Here is a 14125-nt window from a genome sequence, read left to right as displayed (position 1 = left end):
AATAATACAAGTTGAAAACGAGCATTGGAAGAAAAGGTGAGCATGGGTCTCTTTCGCAGCATAACAAAGTGTGCAACGATTAGGAAGAGGCAGCCCCCTTAGCTGGAGATTATCCACCGTGGGTAGTTTCTTTTGAACAGCTAACATAGTGGTAAGGCTATGCTTTGGCAGACAAATACTCGTCCATATGGTCTTGTAGTACGGGAAGGGACGAAACTTAGGCCTAAAATAATCATAGGCCCTCTGCATAACAAAACAACCACGGAGCTCCCAGGACTTAAGAAGGGAGGCAACATTCTCTGCATTTCCAACAGTGGCCAGTATCTCATCACAAATTTTTAATACACTCCTCCAACTCTCAGCACATGTAGTGGGGCAGTTAACAGTCCAGATGTTACCTGATGAGAGTAGGTAAGCCTGAATCCATCTGCCCACCACCGTGCAATTATCAGTCTAGATCCTCCATTGTAGTTTTGATATGAGTGCTTTATTCCAGGATAAGACTTCCTTGATGTATAGCCCTCCTTCAAGCTTAGGCGCAGCACAGCTAGACCAGCTCTTAAATGTTAACCGTCTGTGCCCCTCTTCAATTTGCCAAAAGAAATCTTTGGAAAATTTCTGAATTTTCTTGATAACCCCTTTGGGCATGAGTAAAATGGCAGAACCAAAATTCTCAACACCAAAGACCACGGAATTGAGGAGCACAGTTCTACCAGCATAGGTTAATGAATGAGCCGCCTAATGTTTAACATATCTCCTAATTTTCTCCAAAAGTTGCTTAAACATGTCAGCTCGTAAGTTACTAGAATGTAAAGGAAGCCCAAGATAACGAAAGGGTAAGGTGCCTTCACAAAACCCAGTGCTGGATAGGATGTCAGCTCTCACAGAGGCATTCACACCTCCAAAGTAGATGTTGGATTTGGCTGGGTTAGCAGTAAGTCCAGAGGTAGTAGCAAATTTGTCCAAGCATTTAAGAACCGTGAGGACAGAAGGAGTATCACCCCGAGTGAATAACATCAAGTCATCCGCAAATATAAGGTGGTTAAGATTAATACGTTTGCATTTGGGATGAAAAGAGAAAGTAGGATCAGTTGTGCTAAGCCTGAGTAGCCGGGAGAGAACTTCCATACTTAAGACGAAAAGATAAGGTGAAAGAGGATCACCTTGCCTAATGCCAGGTTTGCCTTGAAAAAAACCAGTACAAGCGCCATTTAGTTTGAGGGTATACCAAGGAGTGGAGACACATAGCATAATCCACTCAATGAATTCCTCAGGGAAATTGAAGCCATAGAGCATTTGCTTGATGAAATTCCAATCTAATGAGTCGAAAGCTTTCCGAATATCAATTTTCAACAGACAGCGAGGGGTAATATATTTCCTGCCATAGCCATTAATAAGCATTTGACAGAGCATGATATTATCAAATATATTCCTGCCCTGGACAAAAGCTGATTGTTCATTATCAACAAGATGAGGAAGGGTAGCTTTGAGCCTAGCAGCCAATATTTTACTGATGGTCTTGTAAATTACCGTGCAACAGGCAATAGGTCGAAAGTCCAGTACAAAAGTAGCTATTTGTTTCTTAGGTATCAAGGTAATTGCAGTTATGTTCACTTGTTTCAGCATTTTCTTTTTCAGGAAGAAATCTTGGACAACATTGCAAAATTTATCACCAATAATCCCCCAAGCAGCTTTATAAAACCCAGAAGAGTAGCCATCATAACCAAGACTTTTATTTGAATCAATGCTGAAGAGAGCTTTGCGGATTTCTTCCCTGGAGATAGGTTTAGTTAACCCCTGGACTTCAGAACTAGGAAGACAAGGCCCACTAGCTAAGATATCAGGATCAAGATCAGTTCTGTCGCGAGGAGTTCCAAGGAGTTGTGTATAATAGGAAGTAAAAGCAACACCTACTCCTGTATCAGTATCATGAACAACCCCCTGAGCATCAGTGATTTGACTAATATAATTGCAGTGGTGCCTCTCAGCAATTCTATCATAGAAGTACTTAGTACTGCAGTCATCCAGACGAATATGAGTGATTTTGGCTCTCTGATTCAATGCACTTAGTTCAGCCTGTTTGAGCTTTTTAAACTGAGCAAGAAGGACTTGTTCCTCATTCAATAAGTCAGTGTCCAAAGGAGACATCATAATGGCTTCCTGACAATTCTGCAGCTTGATCCTGCATTCACTAACCCGACTAATCAGATTAGCAAAGTGTAGAGAGTGCAGGTGCTTCAGATCCCCTTTCAATTTTTTGAGTTTTTCCACTAAACAATACATATGAGTGCCATAGATGTTACCAGTGGACCAAGACTTAGAGACAGTATCAAGGAAAGATGGATGAGAAATCCAACAGTTAAGAAATTGAAACCCAGTCCTGGGGGGACAGACTTGAGATCAAGCTTAACCTCTACGGGTGAGTGGTCAGAGACCCCAGGAGGAAGATATTCAGCACTAGAAGTAGAATAAGTCTGGAGCCAGTCCACATTAACCAGAGCCCTGTCCAATCTAGCCCAGGTCCTAGTAGTCCCCTCATGCTTGTTAGTCCAGCTAAAATCAGATCCCAGACTTCTAATATCAGTGAGAGAGTTGGAGAGGATACATTCATTAAAATCTATGATATCTTGAAGGCTAGGTGGGTTAGGACCTAGTCTTTCATCAGGAGACCTAACAACATTAAAATCACCCATAATTATCCAAGGCTTAGTAGCAGAAGAAGATATGAGATTCAAGCCATCCCATAAACTTTTCCTAGCTGTCCCAAAGTTAAAGCCATAGACCATAGTAATTAGCATATGGCTATTAGTAGAAAGGTGAACAGCTTCAAGATGAATATACTGACTGTGCTTGATCAAAATCTGAACAGAAACGAGCCTAGGATTCCAAAGTACCCAAATACGACCATTATGATGATGTTCATAATTGCACTCAACTTGCCAAGAATGAAAGTTATTCCTAATAATAGTAGGGGCTTTATTAGGATTTATTCGAGTCTCTAAAAGTCCAACAATATCCACTTGCCATTGTTTTATTTGAGCCTTTATTTCATGCATCTTAAATGGCTCATTTGCACCTCTTATGTTCCATGAAGTAATTTTCATTGTTTATCAGGAGGTTCAGATTCTGCCACTGTCTCAATAGTCACCATTTGAGTATTACTAACACCTTCCTCAGCTAGTGTCTGAACAGGTTCATCAGTAGCCAGTTGAGAGTACCTGTTGACAATAGCAGTTTTTGCACCCCTAGATTTAGCCTTGGACCCAAACCCTTTTAGACCTATTCCATCAGTTCCTGTTGGAGGAGGAGTGGTCTTGCTAGGACTTGCCACAGTTAAGGAAGCAGCAACTGTTGAGCTTGCCTGAAATTATTTCTCAGTAAGCTCAGAGGTCTCAGTGCTAGCAACATCCTCCACTGTATTCACAGGAATACTAGAAACATCCACAGCAGGCTGCCCCAGTTTAGCACTAGGCTGAGAGCCTGTGGCTTCCTTCTTTTTGTAAACTTCCTTAGGTTGAGCTTTTTTGTTCCTTTTACAGCTAGATTCAACATGTCCCAGCTTCCTACAACAATGGCAATAATGTGGCAACCATTCATATATCACAGGCTGGGTTATGTAGTTGTTAAAGGGGCTAATGAGAGACACATACTTCACTAGATCCTTTGATAGGTCTACTTCTACCATAATCCTAGCAAACCCAAGGCGAGCTTTAAGTGTTGTAACATTATCAACACATATTGGTACACCAATCTTACTGGCAATTTTACTTAGAGCACTAGAAGACCAGAGGTAAGGCTCAAGATCAGGGAGAAGGACCCATACAGGCACCCTAGAAACATCATCCAATTCCTGACCAAAAGAGGGTGTCCAGTGTTTAAGGATGAAAGCATGACCTCCCACAAGCCAAGGTCCCTTCCGTAAGACATCCTGCATATCCTTCAAGCAATCAAACCTAAAAACAAACCATCCTTTCCGATAATATTGGACCAAGGGGGCTTTGACATGGTTCCAATTTTTCTCCACATAATCCTTCATTTGAGGAAGTGTGGGTTTCATCCCTATCACAACTCCAACTAAAGAAAATTCCCATAGTCTAAGTTCCTCTGCAATATCCTCTTTTTCAATTACAATGTCTTCAGCATTGCAACTGTCCTCACAAAAATGTAAGTCCATACCAGCCTGGGACCTAGCATTCAGGAGACTACTCCAAGTCTTAGCAGGTTGGCCAGATGGAGGGTTAGTAACCGGGACTGGGGTAATAACCTTGGGACTAGCAGTAGTTACAGTCACAGAAGGAGAAACCCTAGGAGACCTAGACACACTATTAGTATTAGTAACCGGATTAACAGCTGTGCGAATCACAGGGGATTCTGCGGCCGCAGTAGCAGTAGCAGAACTCCGAGGAGTGGTTGAAAGTTTACCCATATAATCGTTCAAAATCACCGGAGATCGAGATGATTGTACCTATGTATTGTCGTTTAGATCACTAGAGATTTTAGTAGTAGATTCCGTAACATTATTATTATTATTATTATTATTATTATTATTATTATTATTATTATTATTATTATTATTATTATTATTATTATTATTATTATTATTATTATTATTATTATTATTATTATTATTATTATTATTATTATTATTATTATTATTATTTTATTAAAAAAAAGGATGCGCGCAGCTGTCATAGATAGAAAAATAAAAGTTTACATGAAATTGGTGGGGAGCCGAGACCGAGAGATAATCTGGGCCCGCACCCCCTTAGCAACAGCAAAGCTAAGTCTAGTAAAAATATAAGCGGCCAGCCGAGCCCTCGCATCCTGAGATACCGAGAATTTCTGGATCCGCTTGAGCTAAGCAACAGCATCCGAACCCAGCTCTCCAAGCGAAGAGAAAGAGAAGGGAAGGAGACCATAACAAGCTGCCACGCATAAATCCCCATACTTAGCACACTTACGTTGAGCAGCATCAGCGACAACCCGCCCGGTCACAAAATCGGTCATCCCCATATTATTATTATTATTATTATTATTATTATTATTATTATTATTATTATTATTATTATTATTATTATTATTATTATTATTATTATTATTATTATTACTATTATTATTATTATTATTATTATTTTATTAAAAAAAAAGGATGCGCGCAGCTGTCATAGATAGAAAAATAAAAGTTTACATGAAATTGGTGGGGAGCCGAGAGACAATCTTGGCCCCCACCCCCATAGCAACAGCAAAAGTAAGTCTAGTAAAAATATAAGCGGCCAGCCGAACCCCCGCTTCCTAAGATACCGAGAATTTCTGGATCCGCTTGAGTAAGGCAACAGCATCCGAACCCAGATCTCCAAGCGAAGAGAAAGAGAAGGGAAGGAAACCATAACCAGCTGCCGCGCATAAATCCTCAAACTTAGCACACTTACGCTGAGCAGCATCAGCCATCAGCGACAACCCACCCGGTCACAAAATCGGTCATCCCCATATTATTATTATTATTATTATTATTATTATTATTATTATTATTATTATTATTATTATTATTATTATTATTATTATTATTATTATTATTATTATTATTATTATTATTATTATTGTTATTATTGTTATTATTGTTATTATTGTTATTATTATTGTTATTATTATTATTATTATTATTATTATTATTATTATTATTATTATTATTATTATTATTATTATTATTATTATTATTATTATTATTATTATTATTATTATTATTATTATTTTATTATAAAAAAAGGATGCGCGCAGCTGTCATAGATAGAAAAATAAAATTTTACATGAAATTGGTGGAGAGCCGAGACCGAGAGACAATCTGGGCCCGCACCCTTTTAGCAACAGCAAAGCTAAGTCTAGTAAAAATATAAGCGGCCAGCCGAGCCCCCGCATCCTGAGATACCGAGAATTTCTGAATCCGCTTGAGCAAGGCAACAGCATCGAACCCAGCTCTCCAAGCGAAGAGAAAGAGAAGGGAAGGAAACCATAACTAGCTGCCGCGCATAAGTCCCCATACTTAGCACACTTACGCTGAGCAGCATCAGCGACAACCCGCCCGGTCACAAAATCGGCCATCCCCATATTATTATTATTATTATTATTATTATTATTATTATTATTATTATTATTATTATTATTATTATTATTATTATTATTATTATTATTATTATTATTAGATTTGGGATCATATGAGAACAACCAATTAGGTGAGAACGGTGAGAACACTTTTCAACCATTAGATTTAACTCCACTAAATCTAATCTAAGGGTTGTGATTAACTCTATTATACAACCACCTATACAACCCAATCCATTGACCAACATTGACCACCGGACAAGTCAACGACCAACATTGACCACCGGACAAGTCGGCGGTCGGTCAGCGGCCAGTAGTCAAAGATGATAAACCACTAAGTGAAACTTCAAAAAAGTTGTTAGTGAGACTTGAACCCAAGACCTCTTGGTTGAGATGCACTTGCTAATACCACTGTGCCACAAGCATCTTGTTGCTATTTTTGTATCTCTTTTTATATATGTATGTATGTTAAGACCTGAGTTAAAACAATATGTACCTATAATAATTATTAAATGTACTTCTAACTTATATACAATGTACATTCAGTATAAAATCAATGTAATGCTTAGTTAGTTAAATATATTTGATAAAGATTGAACAAAATATCGTATGTACTTATGATAATTTGTACTTATTATTTACATATTTATTATAAAATTTACTTTTGTTATAGGTTATAATATTTTAATGAAAAATGTACGTACAATATATTTATGCCGAAGGTACATTTTATTTTCATTGGAGGTACATAATATATTCTTATATGACATGTCATGTATATTTCAATTATCTATTAAATTCATATCATTAATTCGTTAGGTTCATCATATATATATATGTAAGGTGTACATTGACCATATGATATAGGTACATCTTATAATAACTATGGGTACATATCAAAGTATTTTTGTTTATTTAAAGTATTTATCAATCACGTTTCAACAAATCATCAAGTACCTTTAATTTGTTTAGGAGGTACATTAAATATATCTACAATAGGTACATTTATTAATGATTATAGATTCATAACATGTTTATTTTAATTAATTATCTTGCACGGTTGAATAAATCATTTACATTTTATGTATATGAGAGGTACATTAAACTTTTAATATAGGTCCATATAATACTTATTAAAGGTACATATCATGTTTATTTTAATTAATTATTAATTATGACTCGATTTTTTATTATGTACATTTTATTTATATAAGAGGCACATTAAATATATATTATAGGTACATATAATAAATATTAAAGTTACATATCATGTATATCTTAATTAGTTACAAGGCATGTTTCAATAATTATTCAAGTACATTTTAATAATATAGAAGGGACATGAAATATTTAATAAATGTACATTTTAATAATTATAGCTACATATCATATTTACTACAATTGCTTATTTTTATTTCACTTACTCATCGGGGACACATTATATATATTGGAGGTACATTAAATATAAAGTATAGATACAAAGAATAATTAACATAAATACATAAAATATGTTGTTCAATTTTTATCAAGTACACTTAACTAACTCAACATGTACATTGATTTTATAAGGAATGTACATTAAATATAAACTGGAAGTACATTTAATACTTATTAGAGGTACATATTGTTTTAACTCAGGTCTTAACAAAGATATATATTAAAAGAGATACTAAAGGAACAACAAGATGCATGTGTCACAGTGGTAAAAGTAAGTGCATTTCAACCAAGAGGTTGTGGGTTCAACGCCCATCAACAACATTTTTGAAGTTTGAAGTTGTTGATCATCATTGACCATTGGTGGCTGTTGACCACCTTCAACCACCGTCAACCCTCCGCCTTACCAGCCACCGACCGGCGTTGACCCAGACCATTGACCACCAGCGGCCACCATGACCGGCGTTGACCACCTGTGACCACCACCGACGGCGTTGACCACCCTTGACCACCACCGGTGACCACCCTTGACCACCACCGGCGACCACCCTTGACCCGACCATTGACCACTGGCGGCCACCATTGACCGGTAGTCAACCACCCATGACCGGTGTTGACTTTTTCCGGCAGTCAACCACCCTTGACCGGTGTTGACTTTTTGTTCATTGACTTTTGGGTGGATTGTGTGTAATATTAAAGCTTAATCTTTAAGATGATGTTAAATCTTGTCCCTTAGATCAAAATTGAATGGTAAGGATTGGTTCTCACCGTTCTCACGATAAGCCCCGTTCTCACCGGAACTCTACCCTTATTATTATTATTATTATTATTATTATTATTATTATTATTATTATTATTATTATTATTATTATTATTATTATTATTATTATTATTATTAATATTATTATTAATATTATTATTATTATCATTATTATTATCATCATTATTAATTAATATTATTATTATTATTAATATAAATATTATTATTATTATTATTATTATTATTATTATTATTATAAATATTATTATTATCATCATCATTATTATTATTATTATTATCATCATCATCATCATCATCATCATCATCATCATCATCATCATCATCATCATCATCATCATCATCATCATCATCATCATCATCATCATCATCATCATCATCATCATCATCATCATCATCATTATTATTATTATTATTATTATTATTATTATTATTATTATTATTATTATTATTATTATTACTACTACTACTACTACTACTACTACTACTACTACTACTACTACTACTACTATTTCTATTATTATTATTATTTTTATTATTTTTATTTTTATTATTATTATTATTATTATTATTATTATTATTTTTTTTTTTTTTTTTTATTATTATTTTTATTAAAAAAAAGGATGCGCGTAGCTGTCATAGATAGAAAAATAAAAGTTTACATGAAATTGGTGGGGAGCCGAGAGACAATCTTGCCCCCACCTTCATAGCAACAGCAAAAGTAAGTTTAGTAAAAATATAAGCGGCCAGCCGAACCCCCGCTTCCTCAGATACCGAGAATTTCTGGATCCGCTTGAGTAAGGCAACAGCATCCGAACCCAGCTCTCCAAGCGAAGAGAAAGAGAAGAGAAGGAAACCATAACCAGCTGCCGCATATAAATCCTCATACTTAGCACACTTACGCTGAGCAGCATCAGCCATCAGCGACAACCCGCCCGGTCACAAAATTGGTCATCCCCATATTATTATTATTATTATTATTATTATTATTATTATTTATTATTATTATTATTATTTTTTTTTGCAAGAAGGGTAATTTCTCATTATACTCCAAAATAAGAATACAAGAGATTTATTACAAAAGCAACCCACTAAGGTATAAAGGACATGGCTTTAAGAGACTATTTCCTAGAAGCTAGGAAACTATCTAGTATTCTCTCGTGAAAAACATCCTGGGTTTTGGCAAATAAAATGATGCTAACAGTGTACTGGATATCCCGTATGAGTGTGTGGCTTGGACGACACTTATTCTCAAAAATTCGCAAGTTCCTTTCACTCCAAATGCTGTAAACAGTTGCTGCAATACTGTTTTGAACCCATTGAATGCGTCAATGCCTTCTATGCTTCCTTTTGTTAGCCCAGCTTAACAGTTGTAGCAAAGAAGTTTCAGAAGTGTTGATCCCCACCCATTGCTTAATGGCAAGTAAAACCTCAGCAGAATAACTACAAGCAAAGAACAAGTGTGCAGTAGATTCACATTGCCTTTGACAAAGAGAGCACCTGTTAACCATAGGAAGGCCTCGACTAATCAGTCGCTCTACAGTAGAAAGCCTGTTGTGAGCAGCCAATTGCAGGATAACACGATGCCTAGGGAGATAAAAGCCCCTCTGAATAGCCTGACTACACTCAGTGATAGCATACTTAGTCCTTAGAGCATTATAAGCATACTGGATGGAAAACTTGCCTGCCACAGTGCAATGCATTAGGAGATTTTTAACATGGGAACAGCTGCCCAGCTGAGCAATGCAGTAGTCCCTGGTTTGGATAATACCACGAAGACACTCTGGGTGATGCTCCCTTACTTCCATCAACCAGATGGAATGATCCTGTAAGTAGTACTTGGACATCCAGTTCACCCAAATGGACTCCTTCTTCTGATCTAATTTCCAGAGCCAGCTAAGCATTGCAGCCTGGTTCCAGACTGTAAGGTTTTTGATGTTAAAGCCACCCTCAACCCAAGGAGCACAGATACTATCCCAGCTCTTATAAACCATTTTCCTGCTACCAGGAGAATACCCCCAGAAGAATTGTCTGCTGATCTTAGTAATGTGTTCCCTAAGGTGGTGTGGCAGCAAGATGCAAGAGCACCAGAAATTGCCTAAGCCAAAAAGAACCGAATTAAGAACCTGGAGTCTCCCAGCATAAGAGAGATACTGAGAAGGACAGCTAATGAGCAGCTGCTGCAGCTTGAGAAGAAGAGCACCATACATGTCAGCATGGAGCCTAGAAGCATGGATGGGAATTCCTAAGTACCTGAAAGGGAAAACACCTTCCTACAGACTAGTAGCTTGCAAGATGAGCTGTTTAACCTCCTCACTCACTCCTCCAATGTAGATCTCAGTCTTATCCAGGTTAGCAGTCAGGCCAGACCAGGTTGAGAACTGAGCAAGTTCATCTGTGGCTTTAGAAACAGAAGGCAAGTCACCCCTAAGGAAGATCATGAGGTCATCAGCAAAGACAAGGTGGGTAAGACCAAGCTTGACACACTTAGGATGGAAAAAGACATTAGGTGTGTTATATAATTGTCTGAGCTTCCTAGACAAGAGCTCCATACTAAGGACAAAGAGATAAGGGGAGAGGGGATCTCCTTGCCTCACTCCACTTTGCCCCTTAAAGAACCCATGATGAGAACCATTGACCTTGATAGTAAACCAGGACCCTGTAATACAACCCATGATCCATTTGACAAACAGGGGGGGAAACCCAACCCAGCTAACATATGATGAATAAAAGGCCATTGGAGGGAATCAAAAGCCTTGCTAATGTCCACCTTGAGCATACATCTTGGAGTGATTCCTTTTCGTTGATACCCCTTGACAAGGCTTTGAGTAAGCATGACATTCTCAAAGAGATTCCTATCCTTAATGAAAGCTGCCTGCTCCTCTCCAACCAGTCCAGGCATGAGCTCTTGCATTCTCAGTGTAAGAATTTTAGTCACTGTTTTATAGATGATGGAGCAGCAAGAAATGGGCCTGAAATCCTTAACAGAATGGGGAGTAGATTTTTTAGGAATGAGAGAAATTAAAGTGACATTAGCCTGCTTGGGCATATGGCCAGTGGCAAAGAAGTCCTCCACTACTTTACAGAAATCCAGCTGCACAATGTCCCAGGCAGCCTTAAAGAAACCAGAAGTGAAACCATCTATGCCAGGACTCTTATTATTATCAATACTAAAGAGAGCCTTCTTAATCTCAGATCTGGTGACAGGAGAGATGAGTTTGGCACAATCATTGGGGTCCACTCGAGCACCCTTAGCAAAAAACTCAGGGTCTATGGGAGTAACTGGTTTGGCTGACCCTAGTAGACCTTGATAGAAATCAACAAAGGCCCCCCCCCCCACCTTAGTTATCCCCTGATGAAGGTTACCATGGATATCATGGATTGCCCCAATAAGCTGCTGATGCTGTCTTTCTTTAATTTTCTGAAAGAAAAACCTAGAGCTAGTATCATTATGCTTTACATCATGGGTCTTAGCTCTCTGAGACAAAATGCTCATTTCAATCCTCTTTAACTTCCAAAAATCAGCAGAAGCAGCCTGCTCTTTTTGAATGAGGGCAGGAGAAAGGGGATCAGATTGCAAAGCCTGATAGCATTGAGCAAGCTCATCCTGTTTCACTTTAACCCTCTCAGTGATATTGGAAAAACTAGTACTATGGAGTAATTTTAACTCCTTCTTGACAGCTTTGAGTTTCCCCATCAGCCTAAACATAGAATTCCCAGCAACATCACTACCCCAAGCTTTAGCTACAGTATGAAGGAAGTCAGGATGATCTACCCAACAATTGAGAAATTTAAATCTCTTAGGAGGCCTGATGTCCCCATGAAACTTCAGCAAAGCAGGACTATGATCAGAGACCCCAGGATCAATGAAATGAGCAGAAGTATCAGCAAAAAGCTCCTTCCATTTGGCATTGGTAAGGACCCTATCCAGTTTAGTATAAACTCTAGTTTGGGCATCCTGCTTGTTATACCAGGTGTACTCACAACCAGACCCAGTAATATCATCCAAGCCACAGTGTAATAAGCACTCATTGAAGTCAATAAGCTCAGACAACACATGAGAGGTATGGCTAACCTTCTCATGCAGGTATCTGATGACATTAAAATCTCCCATGGCAACCCAAGGGGTGGCAGTATCAGCAGCATGCCTAAGGGAGTGCCAAAGCCTGTGCCTGACAGTAGCATTGTTGCTGCCATACACAAGGGACAAATTGAACTCCCTACCAGTAGCTAGGTGTTTAACAGAACAATGGATGACTTGATCATGCTCCTCTAGGATAGACACAGCAGTAGTAGAAGGATTCCAAATTAACCAAATTCTACCATTGTCATGAGACTGATAGTTGCAATAGGAATCAAAGTTCCTAAACTTATTCCTAAGAATTTTATTAGCTTTATTCTTTTTGACCCTAGTTTCTAGCAAACCCAGGATATCCACTTTATTTTCAGACAAAAATTTAACAACCTCTACTTGCTTGACAGCTTTATTAAAACCTCTAATGTACCAAGAAGCAATAATCATTGAACAGGTTTGTCAGGGGGAACAGTGACTACCTCTGATGTTCTAGGAGCAGAACAGGCTTCAGCCTCCTCAGTAGAAGCAAGGGGACTGAATTTGTTAGGGGATAAAATAGTACCACCAGGATCCTCAATAACCACAGTCTGCTCTGCAGAGCCAACCTGAGCAGGTGCTTGCCCTAGCTCACTGCTTCCTGAGTGCATTACAGGTTCTTGGGATGTGGCATCAGGAGAAACCTCATGTGAAGTGGAACCTAGCACTATGCATTCTGAGTTCCCTTCAACATGCAGGACCTCTGATGGAACATCCTCAGAACCTGAGGTACCACCTAGCAAGTGGCATTCTGAGCCAGCAGTTACTGCAGGTTGATCTTGAACAACAGCAGTCTTAGCAACAGGTTTAAACACCTTCTTGGACACACCCTTCTTTTGGGGGACACCCTCAGGGGAGGCCTTATTCTTTTTACAGGTAGCAGTGGTGTGACCCAACTTCTTACAAGTATGGCAGTAATAAGGAAGCCACTCATAAATGATCCTTTGATGAGAAATACCAATATAGGGAGCATTAATGGTGATGCTATCAGGCAAATCCTTAGAGACATCAACTTCAATCATCACCCTGGAAAAAGACAGCTTTGCCTTACATGTAGTGTTTAGGTCAGCAAACAAGGGCTTCCCAATCTTGCTAGACATCTTACTAAGGATGGAGTCAGTCCACATATAGGGATCAAGATCCGGGAACAAGATCCATACAGGGACAGTGGTGACACATTCCATGATTGTTGAGAAGTAAGGAGTCCATTGCTTAAGGACTAAAGAATTTGACCCTATAGTGCCCCCTCTTCAAGACTTCATTCATGGCTTCCTCAGAATCAAATTTGAAACTGAACCAACCCTTTTTGAAGTATTGTACCACTGGCAAGGCTCCATGATTCCAATGTTTCTGAACAAAGTCAGTGACATGTTTCAAGGTAGGCTTAGCTCCAAGAACATTCCCCATAAGCGTATATTTCCACTTAACAACTTCATCCTGGACTTCCTCCATGTGAATTTCCACTTCAGAAGCTTGGGCACTCTCCTCATGAAAGAACAAACTCATCCCTGCGTGCTCCTTCCTACGAATAACATCTGCCCATGATTTAGCAGGTGTAGTAGCCTTCGCAGAGGGAGGAGCAGGAATAGTTGGAGAATCAGAGCAAGGTGCAACAATGGCGTCCCCTGATTTCCCCCAATTGGCGGAACAGACCCGGAACCGGATTGACCTGATTTCTGAGTAACAGACTCCCAAATAGGGGTAGA

General features: G+C 38.4%; 1 protein-coding gene across 1 annotated transcript; it reads right to left on the bottom strand.

Annotated features, from left to right (window-relative positions):
* Window positions 1-9636: 9636 nt before the first annotated feature.
* Window positions 9637-10518, bottom strand: LOC141641184 (uncharacterized). Its single transcript, XM_074449854.1, has one exon. It carries the CDS (start codon window positions 10516-10518, stop codon window positions 9637-9639), a length of 882 nt encoding a protein of 293 aa, XP_074305955.1.
* Window positions 10519-14125: the final 3607 nt, after the last annotated feature.

Source organism: Silene latifolia, chromosome 2, assembly GCF_048544455.1.
Source record: "Silene latifolia isolate original U9 population chromosome 2, ASM4854445v1, whole genome shotgun sequence".
In the NCBI taxonomy this organism is placed as follows: Eukaryota; Viridiplantae; Streptophyta; class Magnoliopsida; order Caryophyllales; family Caryophyllaceae; genus Silene; species Silene latifolia.
Note: the sequence above shows the minus strand (reverse complement) of the source record. Positions and strands in the feature narration are given on the sequence as shown.